The following is a 26683-nucleotide window of genomic DNA, read 5'->3' on the forward strand; positions in this document are numbered from 1 at the left end:
AACGGAGGGGAAGGGGAAAGTGAAGGGGTAAGGGGTAGAATTGGGATTGGCCCTTAGACTCATCTGGTGGCCTGTTAACGACAACATTGCTCAAAAAGTTGCCCTGTGAATCATCACCTTTAGTGTGTCCTCATCTATTATATCTAGAGAGCTTCCAGAAGTTTCCACAGAGAATAAGAAAGTGTTTGATAGGGAAGAAATCCACTGTAAAGAGATTAGAGTTCAGGGAAGGAGGAGGTGGGAACCGGCGAACGGTTCAACTCTTTAATTATTAAATAATGTCCTCTCTTGTCTTGTCTTGTCGTCGCTCCTCCTTTTCTTCACCCAGATCTCCTTCTGTGAGACTCGAGCCGGTGCGGTGAACATTACGGTGACGCTCATTAACACTCGTACCGTTCCCACGGCTCTCGGCCTCGCCCTGTGTGCCACACCCACTACCTTTGATAAACAAATAAATAAAAATAACTTTCAATCCCGATTTGCAGTCGGGACATCTCAGCACTAGCTGCTGAAAGTCAGAGTCAAGGTCCTTGCGCAGAGTCTGAAATGTTTCACGTGTTAAAAAATAAATACGACCTCACGTTGTGCCAATCGCGTTTACACACTGCATCCCAAACTTTCATCCATCATAAAAGAAATTTTGAAAATTTGCATTTTTCGCATCTGTAGCAAGTATTTCGAGAGGTGTTTTGACAATTCAGAGCCAACGAATGACAAAAATGAAAAAACACATTTGAAAGTTTCAAACTCAGTGTGTAAGGACATCCAGTCTTCAGATTTTGGCCAGTCGAATCGCATAGTGGAGGGGTGTCCAAACTCGGTCCTGGAGGGCCACTGTCCTGCAGAGTTTAGCTCCAACTTGCCTCAACACAGCTGCTTGTTTTTAGCATGCCATCATAGATATCTATATAAAGGCTAGATATCTCGACACTGGCCAATGGAGGTCGACGTCAGCACCTGGCGGCCATCTTGTCACAGGCAGCTCGCTCACTGGTAGCATTGTTTTAATGGTGCATGTACTTTTTAAATCACCGTAACTTGCTCAATTTTCAACCGATTTTCAAACGGTCTGGTTTGTTATAAACGGCAGAGATGTAGTTATGATACTGCATACTTAAGTGTATAAGTAAATAATCATCCAGAATTATAGCCACATTAATAACGTTTGTAAGAAACCAAACCGTTTGTAAATCCGTCAAGATTTCAACGAGATAAGAGTATTTCTTACATCAGATACCACAGAGCCCGCCAGAAAGCCTGTCTGTGACAAGATGGCCGCCGGTGATAACAATAAATACTCCGCCGTAAGACATCTAGCCTTTATATAGATATCTATGTGCCTAATGACCATCAACAGCTAATCAAGACCTTGATTGGCTGTTTCAGGTGTGTTAAATTGGGGTTGGAGCTAAACTCTGCAGGACAGTGGCCCTCCAGGACCGAGTTTGAACACGGTGCATGATGGCACACACTCTGATATTTTACTTTCAGACTATTGGCGCTTTTCCATTACCAGTACCAGCTCGACTCGGCTCGGCTCGCTTTTCGCTCCGTTTTCCATTGCAGACACTACCGCTACAAATAGTACCCGGTCGTCATAGCGACGCCTTTCATTCCGCGCTGCCCTATCAAGCTCTCGCTGGATCCTCTCTTCGGCAACCAAACAAAAGAAAGTCTGCACCTCCTCATTTGACCATGGCGTATTCTTCCGAGTTGCCATAATAATAATAGTAGTAAGTTTAGGCTATGTTTACACGGAAACGATTCTGAAGAGAAAACGCAAGTGGCGTTGCGTTACCACTTTTTATTCTGCGTTTAGATGAGAGTTTTGGGTGTGAAATCCGCGTGCAGATGGTGGCACAAAAGTGTGTGAAATTCACTGTAGTATGCACTCCAGGCGGCTAAGAGTGCATACTACAACAACACCAAGCCCGCGCGCCTGCGTACAACCTTCACTGTCAAGCAGACCTTTGCGTTTTTACCGTTTACACGGGAAGGCGGCGGTGGAGCGTTTTTAAGATTTCCACTCTGGAGGGTGGTTTCACTTTTTTGCGTTTTTAAGCCCCAAAAACGGCGTCGCCGTGCAAACGAAAGGCACATCCGATAAAATATTTTAACGTTTTCACCCGTGAGCGTTCTCGTGTAAACAGGGCCTTAGTAACTATCTCTGGCCAAACTATTTAAAAATGGCGGGGTTATTTAAAAATGGCGGGGTGACGATTCACTCTGACCAATCAGCAGTCGGCATTGTTTCCACGTCACATTTTAGTATCGCCTCAGCTCACCTTAGCTCGCTCAGAACCTCGCCGGAGGTGATACTAAAAAAGTACCCAAAAGCAGCTACAGGTACAACTTACACAGTGGAAAACCAAACAAAGGCGAGCCGAGTCGAGTCGAGCTGGTACTGTGTAGTGGAAAAGCGCAATATGACTCTATTCATACGGAGAAGATTGAGCACATTTGGTATTTTGAGCTGATTTTAGAACACGTGTAGTTTACTTTTGTTATGCATCTCTATAAACGAGGTGTGTGTTTTTGCGTGACTTTGATGTGTTCAGAATGATTTGGCAGTCTATTGGAGTGTGATCCTCATAGTTTAGTGTATGACAATGCATTTACAAACTCAGAAAGTGAACGATGCCTATTTGTATCTGTATAAGTCCTGTGCCTCTATCAGTGATTAGATGCTTTCACAGATGTCATTTTCCAGTTTGCACAGCACCCTGAGCAGGTTTCAGTCATCGAGGTGAAAGACGCTCCCTGGTGGACAGTCTGCGGACCTGACGGGAAAACCACCGACTTTAGTTTGGACATGAAGGATCTCAGTAAAGTTACTGGTCCCATTATGAAATGCCTCTGAACACATGTAGAACTGCTTGTGTGACTTCCTGTTTAAGGCAGAGCTTGTTTACTTGCATCAAAACAAGACCAACAAGTGTAACATTGTCATTAAAAACAAAGGTCTGTGGACTGTCCTGTAGAGTTTAGCAACAACAACCCTAATGAAACACACCTGAACCAGCTGATCGAGCTCTTCAGGACTGCTCGGCAGGTCAGAGGTCTCTGTAGGAGCGGTGTTGAAGAGCTCTGGTTCAAAGCGCACATCTCCCACCCAGTGGTGACTCCTGCTAACAACAGCACAGCAAATTACACATTACACACATGAACAAATGCTTGAAACTCCCACAAAATAAAAGGTGTTGTCTGGAGGTCAAATATATATTTGTAACATATTTGTATATATTTGTAAAATATGTTCAGAGTAACACATATGTCAGGATGGGTAACAGGGTCCTGACAGAGTCCACATTTTAAAAGGCCCTTTCCCTTTTCATGCTGTGTTAATTTTATATTAGGTAATAGTTCACCCAATAGTTCTGTTTCTAACAATGATCCTATGATCTATCCAATGAATGACCAAATTATTCTTTGTTAATAGTGCTATGAATGTGGATTAAAATATTAAAACATACTCTTGAGTGCGTGCATTTCCATGATATGACTGTAAATGAACTGTACAGAAGTTATCTTTAATCTTTTATAATATGCCATTTCTGTATGCAACACATCTTCAAATGTTATATTTTATTCACAAATTAAATGGATAGAACAACTGATAAATCAAATCTTTAATAGTTTTTTCACAGGGTCAAACTGCCAAATATCGCATGAAGAAAATTATGTTGTATTTTTTTTTTTTTTTTACACACATACTAAATATTGATCCTTGTAGGAATATAATATATTTGTAATATACATTTGTATTAAATAAGTTGCAATTTATATCAATTAAGAACAGTTAATTATAATTAAATTATGTTAATTCATATCGTTTTATATAATTTATTGATTAATTATATAATTAATCAAATTAAGCTACAGTTTTTCATTGGGTCTCTAATAATTTCCTATTTCTTATGAGAGAGAAATACATTATTATTCCTCCAGGCGGCGCTAGATGTTTTAGAAAAACTACGATTAGGTCTTGTTAGATAGATTTTACGCTAAAAAGTATAATATATAATATATCTAATATAATATATAAAACAAAGTAGAAATGGGCTCTATGCACGGCGTTATTTCCGGTGAAGGATTAAGGATGCTCGATAACTTCCGCCGATCATAGAGTCCAATGCAATACCGAGAGTTTATATTGAATTTTAAACTCCATGGTTATACTAATGAAACGTTAGTCACAAAAACAGATAAAACAGACACCCCTCGTTGTGTTTATGCTTCTTTTTAAAATTATATTAAATAAACATAACTATATATAAAATTACATCTAAACGCATGTACGTTTCGTTTCAAAGACGGGAGGACAGTAAATATTGAAGACTCTGCCATAATCCCGTTTTCTCCGGTTTTCCTCCGCTTTAATCTACACAAACGGAAATGGACGAGCATCCTTACGTCAAATGCGGAACTTATGCGTGCATATAGCCCATAAATATATATTAAACCAAACTTCTTTGGTTTTCCTATTACCCGCTGTTTCAATAGACTATAATTCTGATTTGAAGGGAAAAATATCTTCTACCATTTACATTCCTGAAAGTAGCATTTACAAAAAAATATATATAAATAATTTAAGAGTAAAACAAATATCTACCGCTTATCCAAGAGCGGTCCGTTTATCTCGTTTCACTGCGCATGCGCGTATCTCAGACATGGCGGCCCCCATGAAGCTGCAGTGTCTTGACGACTTTCCATCACATATTAATCCTCTACACGTACTTATCAACAAATCACACTTCACCCAGAAGTTTCCAGACTACACTGAATCCACATACGTGCTGTTATTTTCGCTGACGGACCAGCATTCCCCCTCAAATCGGGGCTTTTTGGTGTGCGCGCACATCACTCCAGAGGAAGAGAGCGATGTAAACACTCACACGTGTCTCGCTGTGTACGCGAGCAGATGTTTCTTCAAACACTACGGACTGAAGGAGCTTTCGCTGGGAACAGTTCGCCCACAGTCCCTGCTGCCTTTAAAGAGGATTGTGCTCGGCGCTCGGACGAAGCAGAGCTTTAAATGGGTTTGTTCAGAGCAGCTCTGCAGTGGTTTGCTAGTCCTGCTGTCCTGCCCCGGGATGACTCTGTTGGCGAGGCAGGGGGACTCGCTCCTGCTCCCCTTCCATCACTCACTGGGCGCTGCGCATGCGCAGATGTCAGACGTGCTGGTGCTCGAGTGCGCACCTGTGAGCCAGGGCATGATCACAGTGGACACGAGTGTGCTGGTGTCAGACTGCAGAGATCTGGACCTGAACAACCCCTCCTCCGTCATGATCAGCTCCAGACTGGCATCTTCCTCTCTCTGCGTGTCTGATTTTGCTCAGTACGCCAACAGCTTGAGCTCTGCCAGCTCTCTGCTCATCAACAAAGTCTTGGACTTCAGTGCTTTTTTACAGGCTCTTGAATGCAGACTTGACATCCGGGTGGTTGATGTCCCAGATCTCCAGAAACCAGGAGGAATCGTGTCCAGACTGGAGCCGGATGAAGGCTTGGACATTGACAGCAGTGTGTTTGTGAGCAAGAGCTTGCTGCTGAAGCTGGGCGTGTTTAACGGGGAGTGGGTCATTGTGTCCGTCCCAGCGGATAAGGCCAGGAAGACTCCCGTGTCTGCGAGTCCGGTCCCAGGACAGGGGGAGAGCGCCTGTAAGAGGCAGGGACGGGTCCATCTGGCCTCGGTCAGAGCCTTCGACACGCTTCCGGATGGGAATGACAGTGTGGGCTTGATCTCAGCAGTTCACTGGTTTAACCTGTCGGGGGGGATGGCAGTGCCTGTCGGGAATAAGGCCATCAAAATTAAGGTGTTCTGATAGTGATGCTCAAGTAATTTGAGTTTCAAAATATTCAATTCACAGTTTCAAAAAAAATCACAATATTACTACTAAAGGAGTATAGGCCGATATTATCGGCCGATACTAGGCATTTTCCAAACTATCGGTATCGGCAGTTATAATGGCCGATAAATGAACATTTAAAAAATAAAATAAAAAACGTTGTTACAGTGTAGTTGACTGACTGTCCTTTTAACTTTTGACAATGTGACTTTAAGTATTTCTTTAATAGCACATGACAGTTATAGCAATGAGACATATCATTTCTCCTTGGCCTGTTTTATTGAAAATGTATATTTTGCAATTTGCACTATGACGTTATCCATTGCTAAATTATGGCTCATCATAGACTAGCTAACCACAAAGCTAGCTAATGCCACTATCATCAGTGGAAAACCGCTAACGTTAACATTAACGAGCTTTGGTTCCTCTGTCCTGTTGCGACAATAAAAGAAACAAGTTTCTTTTTAAAATGCATTATCATATTATTTTAGTTAAAACTTATACATAATTACAAATAACTAATGTTAGGGAAATCTGTTAATGTTTTGTTGCGCGTTTCTGAAAAAAAAAAAAAAAAAATATCGGCCGATATATCGGAATATCGGATTTTAAAACCAACAAATATTTGTATCGGTATCGGCCTTCAAAATCCTTTATCGGTCGGGCTCTAAATGTCATTATTATTTACTCTCCCCTCGTCATCCAAGATGTTCATGTCTGTCTTTGATGGCTGATTAAGTGATCATGTGACCGGATGTCTCTGTGTCTTGCTCAAGCAGAGGTGGAATAAGGAGTCTCAGCACACAGAGCCTCAGACGTCTGCGAGCGCGTGTCGATCGGCGGCGCCGGCGTTTGCTCGAGAGCTGCACATTGAAGCGGTCATATCTCCTGACTACGCCTCGCACGGGCCCTTCGACACACTCCTCCACACACACTTCAGCTCACCCAGGTGATCAATCACAGTTCACTCATCCATCAGTCTCAGTCTCTCTGTGTCTGTCTGTTTTTCTGAATGCTGTGTTTGTTTCAGGCTTGTTCAGCAGGGGAATATACTGGGAATCCCATCGGAAGGACATCCGGATCTGATCGAGAACAGCTCTGAAGGAATCCTCAGCTGCAGGTTCATCTTCATCCGCTAATGTTTGCATGACACTGAAGTCGCGCTGGTCTTTTTATCCCTATTATGCCGTATATCTGAGTGAAACAGGTGTGGGCGGGGCTTGATTGTGTCTGTGTGGAGTTGATTGGATGACTGTGGTTTGCTATTGGCTGATCTCGTGTGAGTGACGGGTTGTAGCCCCGCCCTCATCATCAGAGAGAAGAGGAAGTTAGTCTGATTCAAGATTACCAGAACATGAATTTAAAACCAGAATGATCAATCATTTATGAATTTTGATATCATGGTGACTTGGATGAGCTTTGAGAGTTTTTGTGATTGGCAGGTGGCCAGTGCTGTATTTCCGAGTAAAGCAGGTGTGCGGTTTTTCTGCTGAGGAGGACGAGGGTTCTTCATATCTGGCTGATTCCAGTCACACTTCACTATACATGGTGAGGAAGGCAGACAATCACATGCACAGGACTCAGTCATACAGTTGTCATGTGCAGATTGCTGAGGCTCTGATTGGCTGCCACAGGGAGGCTCCGCCCACAGCCCGTGTCCCTGCTCTGTGCTGCCGAAGGGCTCGTCTCTCTGGAGGAGTCTCAATCCCGCTGGCCTGTGCAGCGCCGTGGAGAAACTGCTCACCGTCATCCAGCCGCACCTCAGCCAGAGGTACAGGCGCTTCAGTCTTACAACTCCGGTCTCTTTTCTCAAGGGACAATTCTGCTATATAAACTTATATTTCTGACTTTATAAGTCAAAATTGCAAGTTTAAATCTTCGAAAAAAGTGGGCAATTGTGTGAGGAAAAAAAATCAGACTTAATTTTCACAATCACAACTTTCTTTTTTGCAACTTTATAACTATTTCTGATGTAATTATGACAAAAGCTGCTCGTGGTTTTATTATCAGAGCCCTGGAGTATCAATATATTAAATAAATGAATTACAATTTTGTGATTCTGCACTGTATATTCTTCAATAGAAACAATAGTTTTTAAGAAAAAATGTTCACTCGATTTTATGTGTTTTTAAGGCTGGATGTTCATGCTTAAACTTAATTTATTAATTGAGACGCGTTTAAGTCATCCTGACCTTCTGGTGGAGAATATTGTGGTTTCAGTGTTTTGATGTAAGGGATAGTTTACTTTGAAATACATTTTTGATATGTTTTATCTTACCTCAAGGGCATCCATGATGTAGGTGTCTTTGTTTCCGCAGTATTTTCAATTTTGATATTTTTAGGTCAAACCGTTCTTGTCTGTCAGTCATATAATGGAGGTCTATGGTCACCACCTCAAAGAGCATGCGCAGAGAAGTCCAGATTAAACATGATTGAATGACTCGTAAATGTAAGTACACATTGATGGCCTAAGACACGAAACGAGCGGTTTGTGTGAGGAAACGAACAGTATTTATATCGTTTTACCTCTTCGTCGCACCCTCGCCCTCAGATCCCTTGGACACGAGGTAAAAACGACATAAATACTGTTCGTTTTCTAACACAAACCGCTCGTTTCGTGTCTTAGGCCATCAATGTGTCCTTACATTTATGAGTCATTAAATCATGTTTAATCTGGACTTCTCAGTGCATGCTCTTTGAGGTGGTGACCATAGACCTCCATTATATGACTAGACAAGAACGGTTTGACCTAAAAATATCAAAATTGAAAATACTGTGGAAACAAAGACACCTACATCTTGGATGGCCTTGAGGTAAGATAAAACATACCAAAAATGTATTTCAAAGTGAACAATCCATTTAGCAAACAAAGCCGAGCGTCCCCTGCAGGGGATCACTCCCGATGTTAGCTTGGTTCATACTTATATACATACATCCTTTTCCAAAGATGGTCATGCATACTTATAGATATTTTGGGGTAAAGGTCTTGTACCATGTGACTTCTGAGAATAGAATTTTCTGTTGTATCAGCATTCGGGCCTTGTCAAACCCAAAGACAGACACACACACACACACACACAGAGGAACTAATAGTGTCCTAATATATAGCTAATTTTCTAAATAATAAAATCTTCAACAAGAACTACTGCATTGGAGTATGTTTTAACCAGAATCTGTTACTGTATATATTGTTGGAATGCTGAAATGATGTTAATTAACACATTAACACCTTACAGCTCTCTTGCATTAAACGGAGGCTGTTCAGTTCTCCTGACGGGTCCGAGCGGCTGTGGGAAAGTGACCGTGGTGAAAGCGGCTTGCAGGAGATTACATCTGCATCTGATTAAGGTGATCGGGGATTTCTCTTCATTATTGTTCTTGAGTTTTTCTGCAGTTATGAGCTTCAAAATCTTCATAAGTCTCCCGTGAAGCGCACAGGAAACACAAATGCCACTTGTTGCCATGATTTAACTTAATTACAATGAGGGAACTAATGTCACATTTTCAAAGTTCTGATATGACGGTGTTGTGAATGAGTGTGTGTGTGTCCGCTCAGGTGGACTGCGTCACTCTCTGCGCCGACACCGCCGCCGCGTGCGAGGCTAAGATGAAGTCCGTCTTCGAGAGAGCTGCGCTCCATCACCCGTGTGTTCTGCTGATGAGAAACCTCCATCTGCTCGGCCAACGGGACGGCAACGAGACCGACTCCAGGGTCGCGGCCTCGCTCTGCCGGCTCGTGGCAGACGCTCATGCCAGGTGAGGCTCAGACAGTTCACCTGCAGCGTAGAGGCGACTCCTGCTGGTCTATCATCACCGGGGCTTGAATGAACCTTTTCTCTCACTAGCCAATTTGGCTACAAAATTAAAGGAGTGGTTCACTTTTAAAAAAGCTTTTGCTGATAATTTACTCACCCCCATGACACCCAAGATGTCCATGTCTTTCTTTCTTCAGTCGAAAAGAAATTAAGGTTTTTGATGAAAACATTCCAGGATTTTTCTCCATATAATGGACTTCAATGGGAACCAAACGGTTCAAGGTCTAAAAGACCGTTTCAGTGCAAACTGTTCAAAGGGCTTTAAACGATTCCTGACGATGAATAAGGGTCTTATCAAGCGAAACGATCGCTCATTTAATAAATAAATAACAAAGTTTAAGTTTTATAAGCACAAATGGTCGCCTTGCTCTGTTCTGTGATGAACTTTCGTGACTCTCCTGTTCATCAAAATGAACAAATCTTTTTTCGAGTCATGACTCGAAGGGTCCTAGATAAGACCCTTATTCGTCGTCTGGAATCGTTTGAACAATTTGCACTGAAAGTGTCTTTTGGACCTTGAACCGTTTGGTCCCCATTAAAGTCCATTATATGGAGAAAAATCCTGGAATGTTTTCATCAAAAACCTTAATTTCTTTTCGACTGAAGGAAGAAAGACATGGACATCTTGGATGACATGTGGGTGAGTAAATTATCAGCAAATTTTTTTTGAAAAGTGAACTACTCCTTTAAGGTAAGCCAGATATCAGCAGATCATGATGACTCACGAGTTGGCTTGAGATTTGCCATAAACGAACTTCCCCAGCAAAGTGAGTATACATAAGTAACACGGCAAATTGGCTCGTGATTTGACAGCGTTACCCGCCACAGTTGATTCTGACCTGCATGTGGCGGGTGTTATTTGAACCCCACCCCCCTCTTGTCCTCTCGTCCTGCAGTGTGGTTGTGGTGGGCTCTGTGAGCGGCCAGAGAGAGCTGTCCTCAGATGTGATGGCAGCGTTTGTGCACCAGGTGGCGATCGAGAGCCTGAGCGAGGAGCAGCGCCGGGCCATGCTGGCCAGCCTCAGTGACGACCTGCTGCTGGGAAAAGACGTCAATCTGGGCAAGATAGCCAAACACACAGCCGTGAGTCATCTGACTGATCACCCCGCTCTGCTCTCAATGGAAAATGCTGCATTAGAGGAGTCGTTCACTTCAGAATGAACATTTCTGGAAAATTTACGTCATCCAAGATTTTCATGTCTTTCTTTCTTCAGTGGAAAAGAAATGAAGGTTTTTGAGGAACACACTCCAGGATGATTCTCCATATAATGGACTTCAATGGTCCAACGGGTCGAAGGTCCAGATGTGAGTTTCAGTGCAGCTTCAAAGTCTCGACACGATCCAGCCGAGGAATAAGAGTCTGATCTAGACAAACCAGCCGACATTTTATTAATACCATTGAAGTCCATTATATGAAGAATCATCCTGGAGTGTGTTCCTCAAAAACCTTAATTTCTTTTCCACTGAAGAAAGAAAGACATGAACATCTTGGATGACGTGGGGAGAGTCAACTATCGTGTTAATTCTGAAGTGAACGACTCCTTTAAATCACATTACGGAAGTTTCTTGTTGACTTTGTTTCTGTGTTGTTCGCGTAGGGTTTCGTTTTAGGAGATCTTTGCGCTCTTCTCACCAACGCTGGGAAAGCCGCTCACAGAAGACTTCTGAAGACGTAGTAAGTGTTCACTCAGTCTCTCCTCATGGTTTTACTTCCTGAAACTGTGGTGTTTGTGCTGTGTAGTTTCCCAGAAGCGGCGAGTGACCAGGACGAGGAGGATCTGTGTGTCTCTGGCGTGAGCGTCTCGTCCGAGGACTTCAGCTCGGCGCTGGACGTCCTGCAGGAGGCGCACTCACACGCCATTGGAGCGCCTAAAGTACAGTTGCCTTTTTGTGTTTATTTTTTTTTAGGCCGTTGTAGAACAGAAGTACTCTTTAGCATACTTTAAACGTTAGTTTTCAAAGGAAAGTGTGATTTATACATTTAAGGACTGAGTAATAATAATTAAATACATGTACTGATATAGGGCTAGGAATAGGATTATGATTAGCTGCATGTAATTGTGCATCATTTTCTGTTATTGCTGTAATAACTACATGTAACAAGGTCACTGTACAATAGTCATTTTACATACATACATCATATACTCAAGGGCAAGCTGAATGTAATGTTTTTGCACAATTAATTGCATGTTCATTGTAATTGCATTTATTTTATGTTTAAATGCAATTAGCTGAACTTTAGAGTGTTTTGACCCACTTAAGTGGGACTAAAGTGTTTCACAATTACTTTTATTGACTTTCAAATATGGTTAAAGTTACTACTGAATGTTTCGACAAGCATTTAGTGTAAACTCAAATATACTTTATTTCTATTGAAACTTAAATATCATGTATTTAACCCTCTGATGGTCTTCGTTTGGGAATCACGTGCGTGGTCTTTGGGGTCTGGTGGATCCCCAGACAATAACATTTCATTTTGTAACAGAATAGTATTATTACTATTTTTTTTTTTTTACAAATTTTATTTGGTTTATTAATGTTTTTACTCAACATTTGTGCAGTTTTTGGAGGATTTATGATATCTTTTAAATTTTTATAAATAAATAAATATTTATTTAAATAGTGTTTTTTCCAAAAAAATTTGATTTAAACCTGAACAAGGTTACAAAGAGAAATGTTGGAGTCTTAAGATTTGAGTGTGTGTGTTGGACCATCAGAGGGTTACATGTATCTGTAATTACACATTTCAATTCAATACATTTTAAATTTGCTTAAAATGTAACATTAACAATTATGTAACATTAACAAAATGTAACATTAACAACAATACATTTTAAATGTAACATTAAAAAACTCACTACTGTTCAAGTTGTTGTTACTCTACACAGACCAAAACAAGTGCACTTCTTTAAAACGCACTCAAGTGTGTTAAGAAACATAATCATAAAAGTGTCTCTCTTTAAGTGCACTTAAGTGGCATTTTATTTAATTAATATTACGTTATATGCCAGTAAAGTAATTAAAAATACTTTTTTAGATTTGAAGTACATAAGTGCACATTCAATACTATTAAAAGCACTTTTTTTAACACAGGGATTGTTTTCATGTTTAAATGTGTTCTTAAAACTTTCTGTCATCATTTTTTATTCACTTAAAGGAGTGGTTCACTTTTCAAAAACTTTTGCTGATAATTTACTCACCCCCATGTCATCCAAGATGTCCATGTCTTTCTTTCTTCAGTCGAAAAGAAATGAAGGTTTTTGATGAAAACATTCCAGGATTTTTCTCCATATAATGGACTTCAATGGGAACCAAACGGTTCAAGGTCCAAATGAGAGTTTCAGTGCAAACTGTTCAAAGGGCTTTAAACGATTCCAGACGATGAATAAGGGTCTTATCAAGCGAAACGATCACTCATTTAATAAATAAATAACAAAGTTGAAGTTTTATAAGCTCAAATGCTCGCTTTGCTCTGTTCTGTGACTCTCCTGTTCGAACTCGTTCATCAAAACGAACAAATCTTTTTTCGAATCAATTCATTCATTCAACCAAATGACACGAAAAAAATAAAACTTAAACTTTGTTATTTATTTATTAAACGAGCGATCGTTTCGCTTGATAAGACCCTTATTCATCGTCTGGAGTCGTTTAAAGCCCTTTGAACAGTTTGCACTGAAACTGTCTTTTGGACCTTGAACCGTTTGGTTCCCATTGAAGTCCATTATATGGAGAAAATCCTGGAATGTTTTCATCAAAAACCTTAATTTCTTTTCGACTGAAGAAAGAAAGACATGGACATCTTGGATGACATGGGGGTGAGTAAATTATCAGCAAAAGTTTTTTGAAAAGTGAACTACTCCTTTAAGGAGCAGTAAAATGTGATGCAGTCGAGCTGTGTTTGAAGGCTGAGAGTTATCCTCTCTTGTGTGTGTCAGATCCCGTCGGTGAGATGGCAGGACGTGGGTGGACTCCAGCAGGTGAAGAAGGAGATCCTGGACACGATCCAGCTCCCCCTGGACCACCCGGAGCTGCTCTCGCTGGGCCTGCGGCGCTCCGGCCTGCTGCTCTACGGGCCGCCCGGCACGGGCAAGACCCTGCTGGCTAAAGCCGTGGCCACCGAGTGCACCATGACCTTCCTCAGGTCAAATTATATTACAGTGTTTCCCATACATTGGTTCACAATATCAACTTTTCAAAAGGTTTCGACACCGTTTAATAAACATGAGCACTGCACGTTTTTAGAGTCAAACGTGGCGCGGGTGTTTTTATATGAGTGTAACTTTGAAGGAAACTGACTTTTGATGTTATTTCCACTTAATCTATCTTTCTCTTTCCTGATAAAGCAGCGTTGTGTTATGAATTCAGAAATGCGTTCAATGCTGGACCTCTTTGTTACTAGTGTGGATTTCTCTACAATATTCACTCCTGACAGTAAAATAGGGCCGTCGAAGTCAAACTAATGCAGTATCTCCTCTCTCAATCAGGAGAAAATGTGGTTAACACCCAGTCATGCTTGAAAAAAATAATACTGTCATATACCGGTTTGATTTATAAAAATGTGCCGCCCAGCACTAGCTTTCATATAGTGAGTGTGTCTGGTGTTTGTTTTCAGTGTGAAGGGTCCTGAACTCATCAACATGTACGTGGGTCAGAGTGAAGAGAACATTCGAGAGGGTAAGAGGAACACAATGAGCTAGCCATCTCTATCTAGTGATGCTTATGAGCTGATTCCCACTATATTGTTCGGTCAGTGTTCAGGAAGGCCAGGACAGCTGCTCCCTGCATTATCTTCTTCGATGAGCTGGACTCTTTGGCTCCTAATAGAGGCCACAGTGGAGACTCAGGAGGGGTGATGGACAGGTCAGCGTCACAAAAACCGTAATGTGCAGATTGTTGCTGCTAAACATTCAGAAATAACAACACTAGTTCTTCTTTATAAGTAGTAATTGGGTATGAGAATGCTGTCTGATTAATAAGGCCCCGATATACAGTACTTCAAGAACTGGTGTAACGTCATTTCGAAAAGTTTGTTTTGGAGTTCGTAACGGCTTACTAAAGGAACTTTCCATTGAACCGCCATTGGTCCGTGACAGTGATGCGGTAGGGGGGTGTGTCTATACACTGTAATATACACTGTAAAAAATGCATGTTATACTTACTAAAAGAAATTATGGTAACAATATTTACCATAATATTTTTGGGTAGTTTTTAAGCCTGGATTTCTCTTATGGAATCTACCTGAATAAATCGTGTAAAATCCCCTAAATTATTTAATCTATGACACAATATAAATATATGATTTTTTTATTTTAACTTGACTCTCAAAAGTGTGTGAATTAGAGTGAATGGATATGACCTGTTTATATTTGACTTTGAGCTATATTGTATAATTAAAAGACTGTATACTACTAGCAAAGTTAAGCTAAATGATCAGAGCAACATGCTTCAGATTATTAATACATGTCAAACATAACTCATAAACTCTTTCAAATGTCAAACATAACTGAACATTGAACATTAATATATATACTTAATATATTTCCCTTACTCAAAAACACATAAAATAACACTTCATTTCAATATTTACTCTCCATTTCCAGCCATGTGCAAAGCATGCTGGGATGAACCAACAGTGGTGTCTCTAAATAAAACCGCATAATTGAACTAATTCTCTTAAAATAAATAGGTAGCCTAATAGTATCAGCTTTACGGAGCCCCCCTACTCCCACGTTGGCAAAAAAAATAATAATTATAACTATCTTGTGGCCTCAAGATAGAGTTATTATCTTGAGGCCATGAGTTAGTATCTTGAGGCCATGAGTTAGTATCTTGAGGCCACGAGTTACTACCTTGAGGCCACGAGTTACTACCTTGAGGCCACGAGTTAGTATCTTGAGGCCACGAGTTAGTATTTTGAGGCCACCAGTTACTATCTTGAGGCCACGAGTTACTATCTTGAGGCCACGAGTTACTACCTTGAGGCCACGAGTTACTACCTTGAGGCCACGAGTTAGTATCTTGAGGCCACGAGTTAGTATCTTGAGGCCACGAGTTACTACCTTGAGGCCACGAGTTACTATCTTGAGGCCACGAGTTACTATCTTGAGGCCACGAGTTACTTCCTTGAGGCCACGAGTTACTATCTTGAGGCCACGAGTTACTACCTTGAGGCCACGAGTTACTATCTTGAGGCCACGAGTTACTTCCTTGAGGCCACGAGTTACTATCTTGAGGCCACGAGTTACTTCCTTGAGGCCACGAGTTAGTATCTTGAGGCCACGAGTTACTACCTTGAGTCCACGAGTTACTATCTTGAGGCCACGAGTTACTATCTTGAGGCCACGAGTTACTACCTTGAGGCCACGAGTTACTATCTTGAGGCCACGAGTTACTTCCTTGAGGCCACGAGTTACTTCCTTGAGGCCACGAGTTACTATCTTGAGGCCACGAGTTACTTCCTTGAGGCCACGAGTTAGTATCTTGAGGCCACGAGTTTGTATATTGAGGCCACAAGTTACTACCTTGAGTCCACGAGTTACTATCTTGAGGCCACGAGTTACTATCTTGAGGCCACGAGTTACTACCTTGAGGCCACGAGTTACTATCTTGAGGCCACGAGTTACTTCCTTGAGGCCACGAGTTACTTCCTTGAGGCCACGAGTTACTATCTTGAGGCCACGAGTTACTATCTTGAGGCCACGAGTTAGTATATTGAGGCCACGAGTTACTATCTTGAGTCCACGAGTTAGTATCTTGAGGCCACGAGTTACTATCTTGAGGCCACGAGTTACTATCTTGAGGCCACCAGTTACTATCTTGAGGCCACGAGTTACTATCTTGAGGCCACGAGTTACTATCTTGAGGCCACCAGTTACTATCTTGAGGCCACGAGTTACTATCTTGAGGCCACGAGTTACTATCTTGAGGCCATGAGTTACTATCTTGAGGCCACGAGTTACTTCCTTGAGGCCACGAGTTACTATCTTGAGGCCACGAGTTACTATCTTGAGGCCACAAGTTAGTATATTGAGGCCACGAGTTACTACCTTGAGTCCACGAGTTAGTATCTTGAGGCCACGAGTGACTATCTTGAGGCCACCAGTTACTATCTTGAGGCCACGAGTTAGAATCTTGAGGCCACGAGTTACTATCTTGAGGCCACGAGTTAGTATCTTGAGGCCACAAATTAGTATCTTGAGGCCACAAGTTACTATCTTGAGGCCACGAGTTACTATCTTGAGGCCACGAGTTACTATCTTGAGGCCACGAGTTACTATCTTGAGGCCACGAGTTAGTATCTTTAGTTTCTTAAGTTTTTTATTAATGTAGATATTTTTAAATAAGGAGTGTGTTCAATAGCGTGTTAGTTTTTTCTTTTGTGTTGTGAATCAAAAAACTTTAATTGTATTGGTTAAAGGGTTGTTTCATTGGCAGCCACAATTGACCAAAGGGACTTGCATTGCATTCTTGGTGCTCGTTCTATGAGCTATTGATTTCCCTGCGAACCGAACCCATGACCTTGGCGACGCTGGTGCCATGATCTTCCGTTTGAGCTACAGGACGGCTTCTTGCATCCTAAACCAGGTTTCGTCATGTGTTTCTCTAGGGTTGTGTCGCAGCTTCTAGCGGAGCTGGATGGTCTTCACTCGTCTGGAGACGTCTTTGTGATCGGAGCCACTAATCGTCCAGATCTGCTGGACCAATCATTGCTCAGGCCTGGCAGGTAAACAGATTCAGAGAGACAGCTCTTCCATTGTTGTCTTGAATGAAATGCATGAATTTTAGCAATTTGCCTTCTTTCAGGTTTGATAAGCTGGTGTATGTTGGAGTGAATGAAGACAGAGAGTCGCAGCTGCAGGTTCTTAAGGCAATCTTACGCAAGTGAGTGTCTATCATGACATGTACCTCCCTCTCAGTGATGTAGTGTGTTACGTGACTGACTCTCTGCTTGTAGGTTTAAAGTGGATCCCAGCGTGTGTCTGTCGGATGTCGTGGAGTCCTGCCCTCCTCAGCTGACCGGAGCCGATCTCTATGCGCTCTGCTCAGATGCCATGATGTGCGCCATCAAGAGGAAGATTTCACTCATCACTGAAGGTATGTGACAAGCAAGTGTTCAGTGCAGAGAAACGTGTGGAAAAATGTGACGGATGAAATGGCTTTTTTGTTATACTGGAGTGACTATACCATGTCAAACTAAATGGCAAATGTCATTATATGTATATCATGCATTTCTGATTAATATCAATGCTGAAAACAGTTGACACCGTGACACTACCATTCAATAGTTTGGTGTAAGATTTATTTAAAAAAAGAAAAATTAATACTTTTATTCAGCAAGGATGCATTAAGTAGATCAAAAGTGACAGTAGACATTTATAATGTTAAATACATTTGTGTTTCTTATCTTGTGTATTAAACTACATTTATATTGGGATTCATGCGTCTACCTTCTCCTCCTGGAGATGGATGAAGCTTGAGGAGGACGAAGAAGGTAGGTGAACACAGGTGAGCTGTGTGCTTATGGATGGTGTTGATGGATGAGGAAGCGACAGGTGTGGCAGGTTAGTGTTCCAGTGATGGTGAGCTGGTGGATCTGGTGCTGATGGCATGCTGGCTGAATCGGTGACAGTACCCCGGCCCCAGCTTACCACAGGGCGGTCGGAGACTGATGTCTCTGGTGGAGAGCCAGACCGTTTGACCCTAATGGTAGGAGGGTGTTGCTGCTCCTCTAGGGAGTTCTGAGTACTCCGTTGTAAACGGATCCAGCTGAGCGGATGGTTGTGACAGTATGACTGCAGGTAAAGTCCAATTTCCTGAATTTTGCTTTCGGTTTTAGCCATTGGTTTGGGGATGATAGCCGGAAGAAAAGCTTGCTGTTAATCCGAGAAGTTAAAAAAGACAGCTTTCCACACATGAGAGGTGAATTTTGAGCCTCTATCCAACATGATGTCTTCAGGTAACCTGAAGTTACGGAAGACATGATGGTACAGTTTCAGGTTTCTGAAACGGTTTCAATGGCAGTGAGAAAGCCTTTGAATGGTACGTGTTTACAAGCTTTGGAGAAGCAGTCAACAGCCACTAAGATATAGGTTTTTTTGTTGGATGGAGCAACATGACATCAAGACTTTTGCGTAAACATACACGCCACTTTCAAGTCAAGTGGCGTGTTATCTATACGCATTTTGAGCTATCCGCGTGTATCCACGTATATGCGTGTATGTCTACGTTGTTAAATGTCCGAGTGATTCCGCGTGTATGTACGCGCCGTTAAATGTCCGAGCGAAACAACTGGTGGTGGAGTTGAGATTGACTAGAAGTTGTAGACAATGATCGAAGCAGCACTCACTCCACTCAGTTATTTCTCCAGTTGACCAGGAAACGTTAGGTGAGTGGATCTGTAGCCATAGGTATCCCAGGATGATATCAGTGGATTCCTCGACCAAGCAGCTCACCCAGGAACGAGTGGATGTTCAGGATCAGTAAACAGGAGAACTTGATTCAGAGGTGTTTGAGAAGTTCCTTTGAGATGAAATTCCCAGTTGATGAAGGCCTGAGTGAATTCATTTTAATTTCTGTTTGAAACCGTGAACATTGCAACAGAAATCCTCTGCCGCTCCAGAGAAGGTCGCTGGTTGGACCATGGGACGGAATTATGTGACTAACGCAGGAGTGGAAGGAGGAAGAAAGGATCGTCGAGAGACTTCTAGTTTCCTGTGTTCCGGTCTTCTGTCATGAAACAGGAGCTGAGACGCGGTGATGAACTGAACAGGTTTTTATTCACAGGTTTGATTTTTTGGATCATCAAACGGGTAAGTGAAGAGCATAAGCAGTTCAAAGGACAGTCGACAAGTCTCCCTCTCTGCAGGATGGAAGAAGCGTACGCAGATGAGATGCAGTCTGCCGGTAGCTTGAGGAGGACGAAGAAGGTAGGTGAACACAGGTGAGCTGTGTGCTTATGGATGGTGTTTGATGAGGAAGCGACAGGTGTGGCGGACACCTGGTGCTGATGGACCTGGTGCTGGTGGACCTGGTGCTGATGGACCTGGAGCTGATGGACCTGGTGCTGATGGACCTGGTGCTGATGGACCTGGAGCTGATGGATCTGGTGCTGGTGGACCTGGTGCTGATGGACCTGGTGCTGATGGACCTGGTGCTGATGGACCTGGTGCTGATGGATCTGGTGCTGATGGACCTGGAGCTGATGGACCTGGTGCTGATGGACCTGGTGCTGATGGACCTGGTGCTGATGGACCTGGTGCTGATGGATCTGGTGCTGATGGACCTGGAGCTGATGGACCTGGTGCTGATGGACCTGGTGCTGATGGACCTGGTGCTGATGGATCTGGTGCTGGTGGACCTGGTGCTGATGGACCTGGTGCTGATGGATCTGGTGCTGGTGGACCTGGTGCTGGTGGACCTGGTGCTGATGGACCTGGAGCTGATGGACCTGGTGCTGATGGATCTGGTGCTGATGGACCTGGTGCTGGTGGACCTGGTGCTGGTGGACCTGGTGCTGATGGACCTGGTGCTGATGGACCTGGTGCTGATGGATCTGGTGCTGGTGGACCTGGTGCTGATGGACCTGGTGCTGATGGATCTGGTGCTGATGGACCTGGTGCTGGTGGACCTGGTGCTGGTGGACCTGGTGCTGATGGACCTGGTGCTGATGGACCTGGTGCTGATGGATCTGGTGCTGGTGGACCTGGTGCTGGTGGACCTGGAGCTGATGGACCTGGTGCTGGTGGACCTGGAGCTGATGGACCTGGTGCTGGTGGACCTGGAGCTGATGGACCTGGTGCTGGTGGACCTGGAGCTGATGGACCTGGTGCCGATGGCATGCTGGCTGAATCTGGGACACAGACTCAACGTGTTCAAAATGTTCACTCCAGTGCAAATATTTGCAGTGAATTAAGAAACGACTATCAAAACAGTGTCTCTGCATTTGACAGTTCTACAGCTGAGATCTTTATTTGTCAAGTTTAGAGCAAAATATTTTTAAACCAAGAAGATATGAAAACATTACATTGTATGCTTGAAACCCATGTGTTCCCATTCCAGGTACTCTCTCTGAGCCAGAAACAAACTCTACGCAAGTATGCGAATGCAAATGGCTCTATGCAAGCTTCGATTCATAATGCATGTACTCTTGCTGCAGACATTCAGTTGTTGTCTCCTACCATCCCTTATTTCTTTCAAGCAAGATAGTTTGTTATTTATTTGTTTAATGACACAGACTGAGATTTATCACCGCAGTAATGTTTGAGTGTGTGTACCTGAGTGTTCACGTCTGCGTTCGTCTACTTGAGTAAAGGATGTTTCTGGCCTGACTCTGTTTGTCTCTCTGGTTCTTTCTCAAAGTCTGGCCTACTTCCCTTCATCTTTCTTCATGTCTCTGTCTGCGGTGCAGGTGTGGATTCGGAGGCCGGCGCTCTGACTCTGTGTTCAGAGGACTTCAGACAGGCTCTGTCAGGCCTTCAGCCATCCGTCTCTGAACAGCAGCTCAACAGATACAAACTCATCCAGCAGAAGTTCAACACCAAATGACACTCATTCCTCCGGTGGTCACTGCTGAACCGGAACGCTTTGTGTCCTAACCAGAGCTCACGTGTTAAGCTACTCTCATTGGTGCATATAATTGTACATTAAACATCAGATGTGTTCTGATTGGCTGTGTTGCACTTTCACCTTCAATGTGCACATACATTTTGAATGAAGAGACTTGTCTGGTTAGGACACAGTAGAAATGATCTCTAAAGAAGAGCATCAAATATGTAGCAAGTGGAGCCTGCTCACGTTCACTTTCCTATCCTGCGGGAGTTCTGTACGTCTTCCTTCATGGGTTTCATAATTAATGCTTGAACGGAAATCAGTCAGGCTGAAGAATGCAGAATCAAGGCCTTCTCTTAGTTCATGCTAAGAGATGAGATTAAATATTAAATATCATTTACGACAGCACTGCAATAACCATAACTAAAGAGAAACTCTTAGCTAATGCGAGTTAATAGTTGTGTTCGTGTTTGATGATGAACGGCACCTAATTTGTGTTTTTCATAAAAAATACAATATAAAATAGTATAATTCACTTGAATCTTCCTCCTTTAATTACGCATCGGTCACACTTTATATTAAGTGCTTAGTTTCAGATCACTCAAGTAATCAATTAATTTGCTATGCAAAAGTTAAAAAGAGCTGAAAACAGTGATTTATGTCTGTATATATTTTTTAAAATGTTAATAAGAATAATTTAATAAAAGGTTTACAGATTTTTGTTTTATAAATATGTAATTGCACTTAATTACTGTGTTGTTACTACATGTAACAAAGGACAATTGAACGACTTAATATAAAGTGTACGATGTTTATTCAAAGAAAACTGAAAGTAAACGTGATTCTTCGAGCAAATCTACGTGTCTGCTTTGACATAGTAGCTCAAGATAGAAGACAATATGAACACAAAAAACACAATTGTTCAAAAGATTGATTAATTGTGAAAATTTCATGCTGTGCAAGCACTGTAAAACAAATATTTTCATGAATTGTAATCACAACATGTTTTCTTTTGTCAAATCAACTTAAAATATTATGTTATCTGAACTACATAAATTATTTAAGTTTCTGATGATTAAATCAATCTCCTTCATTGTATTAACTCAATTTTTCCATTTCAAATTTAATAAGGCAACCAGGTTACTACATTTTTTTAAGTTAAACCAACAATATATATTTTTTACAGTGTATATGTTGACTCGTGCTGTAGCTTGATGCTGGAATCAAGTGTGAATCAGTGAATCGTATGAAAACCATCAAGAAATGTCATATTTCACCCCACCGTCATTTATCATTTAAAAAATATAATTCATAAAATAACATACATTTTTTAAATATTTTTTAAATAATGTTTTAAATAATTAACAAAATATACAAATTATATTTTGCTGAAATGTAATTAAAATTACAATTGTTTTACTTTATAGTTGATTTAATGTTTATAAATTATATTTAATGTGAATAACTATTGTGGGGAAAAAGAAAATTGTCCATATGTATTTCAGTAATGAGATGTGCCTAATTGTCATGAAAATAATAAAGTGTAAACAAAACAAAAACTGCCAAATGTAATTTCTTATTTTTTTTCTTCTGATTTTGAGGTGATTAATGAGCGATACTAGACGTGCTTCATGAAATTCACCTAACAAGTGGTGCAGTCTTGAATTAAAATGTTCATTAAAGATTATGTGGATGTCTTTATTCACATAAGTTAAATAGCTGCTTGAAACTGTTTTCTCATGAAAGTTTAGTTTGTTAAATGATAGTAGGGCCACAAAATGATTCATTTGGATTGTGAGATGTTTTATAACTAGTGTTTTTCTTCTTCATTGGATATGGACATATATTGACACAGTAACGGACTGTCAGCTGTCGGTCTGACGGGCTCAACAGTACGGAAACCAACTGGTGTGCTATTACTAGCTAATTGGCAATTATACATTTTTCTTTCTATTTTCTTATTTTTCCACCCACACACACACACATCATTAGGAATTGAAAAATAATAAATAAATAAATAAAAAATCCCTGAAATCCTGATCAGAGAACACAAGAAAGGAAAGCACTGTCAACCCAAGGCACTTAAAAGAGCAATAGCAATAATGTACTGTCACACAAGTGTAGTGTACTGAAGCATGACAGATGTGTATTTGAGAGAAAGGTGAACAAATGTCAGTGTGAGGCTCCAGATGTTAGTCAGGGGGTCTGGTTCTTTGTGGAAGATCCCTCATTTTCACCACAAACTCTGAAGCTCTTCTGCTTTTGCTTGGGCGTTTAGTTCGTGTGTTTGGTAGAGACGGGTAAGATGGTTTGTCTGTGTCCTGATCTGCGCTCATGTCGACGGCTTCTCTTTGCGTCAGTGACTCAAGTGAAATGTGGCATACGACTGCAGGTTCTGCAACACAAGGGAACGCACGTCACATTTCTGCCGGAAAACAGTGTGAAAAGCCCCTCCTTCGTTGTTACGGCTGCACTTCCATGAATAGGGTACGAAACAGGGCTTGCCAGATGCACACCACAGGTGATCATCAACCCCCAGAAGAGCAGACTTAAAGGGATAGTTGTGTGTTTTATCTTACCTCAAGGGCATCCAAGATGTAGGTGTCTTTGTTTCCACAGCATTTTCAATTTTGATATCTTTAGGTCAAACCGTTCTTGTCTGTCAGTCATATAATGGAGGTCTATGGTCACCACCTCAAAGAGCATGCACAGAGAAGTCCAGATTAAACATGATTTAATGACTCGTAAATGTAAGTACACATTGATGGCCTAAGACACGAAACGAGCGGTTTGTGTGAGAAAACGAAGAGTATTTATATTGTTTTTCCTCTTGTAATCACAGTCACGTCCAAGTGATCTGAGCCGCGCTGGAAAGCCCTGGAAGTGATCTCTCGCGCGGTTTCGAAACAGATTCACCGTTGTCTGTTGATATATCGAAATCGTCTTCCATTGCGGTTTTCTGTATATCTAAATATGTTTAGATCTTCACAGTGAAGGATAACACTTCTGAAATCTCTGTGTAAACAATGAGTGACGTGCACACACGAGAGATCACTTCCGGCGTTTACACAGACTGAAGCGCCCGCGCCCTCAGATCACTTGGACGTGACTGTGATTACAAGAGGTAAAAACTATATCAATACCGCTCGTTTCGTGTCTTAGGCCATCAATGTATACTTGCGTTTAATTTGGACTTCTCTGTGCATGCTCTTTGAGGTGGTGACCATAGACCTCCATTACATGACTGACAGACAAGAAACGGTTTGACCTAAAAATATCAAAATTGAAAATACTGCGGAAACAAAGACACCTACATCTTGGATGCCCTTGAGGTAAGATAAAACATGCCAAAAATTAATTTCAAAGTGAACTATATCTTTAATAATATAGCTACTATTTATTTTAGTAGAAGTGTTATGACCCCGTTACCAAAATTTAGGTCAGATTTATAATAACATTTATAAAATCATAAATGAACCACAATGACAACTGTTGGTTTGAAGTAATTGAAAAAACATATATTTTCCATAAATTAAAGAGAGGTTATTTGTTAAAATTATGATTTTGGTAACAGGGTTGAATGCTTGAGCTTATTAAATGCTGCCGACAATACAATTTCTTGTAAAAAATAAATGGAGAAAATCAACTGATTTACTTGTTTTCCTGCCATGCTTTAGAACGGTTCCAAATGATGTCACTTCCTGGGGGGTCACACATTTTTGGAATATTCCATTTTGTTTAATGCGGGAAATAATTTGGTACAAGCGTTACATGCAAGATATCGGACACAGCTAAACATCAAGCTTTTGGTCATTAAAAGTAGTTTTTTAATTCGCTGAATGTAATGTGAATTCGACTGGCTGTTTACATGACTATAAACGTGAAACTTGTTAAACAATGGTGTTTTGGGGGCCTGCAAACGCAAACTTTATATAAAAACGTTAATTAAAAGTTGTCGTCTCAAAATTGTTATTGTACAATGCGTGTTCAGTCTCATTCATAGTGTTTCTTTACAAAGTGACGTCGCCACCTACTGGCCTGGTATGATTGAATAATAGAGCGTTTTTAGGTGGAAAACGCGAAAGAAAAACTTTTCTGTTTTTAGTACATGGTCGTTGAGTAAACATATTCTGAAGGTGTGGTACCATTAGAGAAATAATGTGGGAAAAAACGTCACTTTCCAACCAAACAGCTTTTCGGTGGTCAAAGCAGTGAATCTGCATTGGAAAATCACCGTCACGCCTAATTCCTGCACGGTTTCCTATTGAAACGAGTGATTTAGACCGTGAATATATGTTGAACAACAGTAAATGTGATCGCGCAACCCGATCTCATAGGAATTCGTACGAATTTTACGAGGTGGCTAATTCATAACAATTCGTATGACGATTTTTTTGCTAAATCGTACATATTTTACGAATGGGTCAATTCGTATGAATTCGTACAAATTACCTACCCCTGACCCCGCCCCTAAACCTACTCATCACGACAAATCGTACAAATTCGTACAAGTGAGGTCGTATGAATTAGTGCGAATTAGACACTTTCGTACAAATTCGTTGGATCGCGCCCCAGTTGTGTACGAACATTTGAATCTAATGCCTCTTACACAAGTGATGGGCCTTCAAACTAAACCCTATTCATGGACGGTGCCCGCTCATTTATACTAAAAATAGATTCAAAAGAAGTCGTCTAGTTTTTAGTGTCGACCTGTTATGCCCTCTTATTCCTCTTTCTGTGGGCGTATTACAACTACTTTTCCATTTCATGACAATCCCATGATGCACAGTACAATCAAAATGCAATCATAATCACTATAAAGTGTAAGAGTGAGCTGCTGTGAGAGAAAGACACTGCGCTCGGGCTGAGTTTGAGAGGTCACTGACTGCAACAATAACCATATTTACCGCTTACGTGGCCTTTGCTACTTTCGTGCGTTTCATCCTTTTCCTGCGCATGAGCGTGACCTGAGGCCTCTTCAAGCCGGCGATGAGCAGCAGCAGTCTGGGCCGGGACTTGGTGAGCCAGCTTCTCAGTAGCGTCCCCTTGGGAAACCTGCGAAACGTCACAAACGGTGAGTCCAACATGTCCGACTCGAGCTGGAGCTAAAACTACTGGAGCGCCTCACTGGCCGATGTCTAGGATCTGCTTGGTTATACTTGTACTACTCTGATTTTCATTGAAAAGCTGTTTTGAAGCAATTTGTCTTGTATAAATAAACTTGACTTCAATGCAATGGCTATTGAGTTTTAATATTGTGAAACACATCTGATTTTGAGAACATTCAAACCGCATCTGCAGCACTATCGCGTCTGTCAAAAGTGTTTGTTTTTTTGTTTGTTTTTTTTTATGGACTCAAACACTGCATTCAAAAATGCATTGACTTGCATTGAACACTTCAAGAAAAGAAAAAAGTCCATTGGAAAAACTGTAATTTTCCTCCTGGACATTATCCGTTAAGTTTACAGTCATTCC

The 26683-nt window shown here is 41.5% G+C and overlaps 1 protein-coding gene and 2 long non-coding RNA genes across 5 annotated transcripts; 1 reads left to right on the plus strand and 2 right to left on the minus strand.

Annotated features, from left to right (window-relative positions):
• Positions 1 to 53: 53 nt before the first annotated feature.
• On the minus strand, positions 54 to 4752 carry LOC148995881 (uncharacterized). Of its 2 annotated transcripts, none has more exons than XR_016145925.1 (3): positions 4613 to 4752; positions 3014 to 3128; positions 54 to 2780 (listed from the first exon to the last, which is right to left on the minus strand). It is a non-coding gene; the product is annotated as an uncharacterized LOC148995881 (long non-coding RNA). The 2 variants fall into 2 exon arrangements; XR_016145924.1 differs by having other exon boundaries at positions 3014 to 3125; positions 4613 to 4750.
• On the plus strand, positions 4671 to 22489 carry pex6 (peroxisomal biogenesis factor 6). 2 transcript variants are annotated; one of them, XM_039657189.2, is made up of 17 exons: positions 4671 to 5813; positions 6626 to 6795; positions 6877 to 6966; positions 7289 to 7394; positions 7481 to 7617; positions 9083 to 9194; positions 9403 to 9602; positions 10558 to 10744; positions 11260 to 11336; positions 11403 to 11535; positions 13597 to 13802; positions 14274 to 14335; positions 14413 to 14521; positions 17268 to 17384; positions 17465 to 17542; positions 17616 to 17755; positions 21069 to 22489. In XM_039657189.2, the coding sequence occupies exons 1-17, from the start codon at positions 4671 to 4673 to the stop codon at positions 21203 to 21205; spliced, it is 3204 nt and encodes a 1067-aa protein (XP_039513123.2). In that variant the 3' UTR covers positions 21206 to 22489. The 2 variants fall into 2 exon arrangements, 1 of the variants encoding a protein (XP_039513123.2); XR_016145915.1 differs by lacking the exons at positions 17616 to 17755; positions 21069 to 22489 and having other exon boundaries at positions 14420 to 14521; positions 17465 to 17484.
• On the minus strand, positions 22316 to 26376 carry LOC120468657 (uncharacterized). Its single transcript, XR_005620265.2, has 2 exons — positions 26116 to 26376; positions 22316 to 23603 (listed from the first exon to the last, which is right to left on the minus strand). It is a non-coding gene; the product is annotated as an uncharacterized LOC120468657 (long non-coding RNA).
• Between the last annotated feature and the right edge of the window lie 307 nt (positions 26377 to 26683).

The sequence above is a fragment of the Pimephales promelas genome, chromosome 2 (genome assembly GCF_988280905.1).
Source record: "Pimephales promelas chromosome 2, fPimPro1.hap1.1, whole genome shotgun sequence".
Classification (NCBI taxonomy): Eukaryota; Metazoa; Chordata; class Actinopteri; order Cypriniformes; family Leuciscidae; genus Pimephales; species Pimephales promelas.

Coding starts and splice junctions, on each gene's coding strand:
- pex6 (XM_039657189.2), top strand. CDS start 4,671: ATGGCGGCCCCCATGAAGCTGCAGTGTCTTGACGACTTTCCATCACAT. Junction 5,814..6,625: donor ATAAGGCCATCAAAATTAAG/GTGTTCTGATAG, acceptor TTGCTCAAGCAG/AGGTGGAATAAGGAGTCTCA. Junction 7,395..7,480: donor GTCACACTTCACTATACATG/GTGAGGAAGGCA, acceptor TGGCTGCCACAG/GGAGGCTCCGCCCACAGCCC.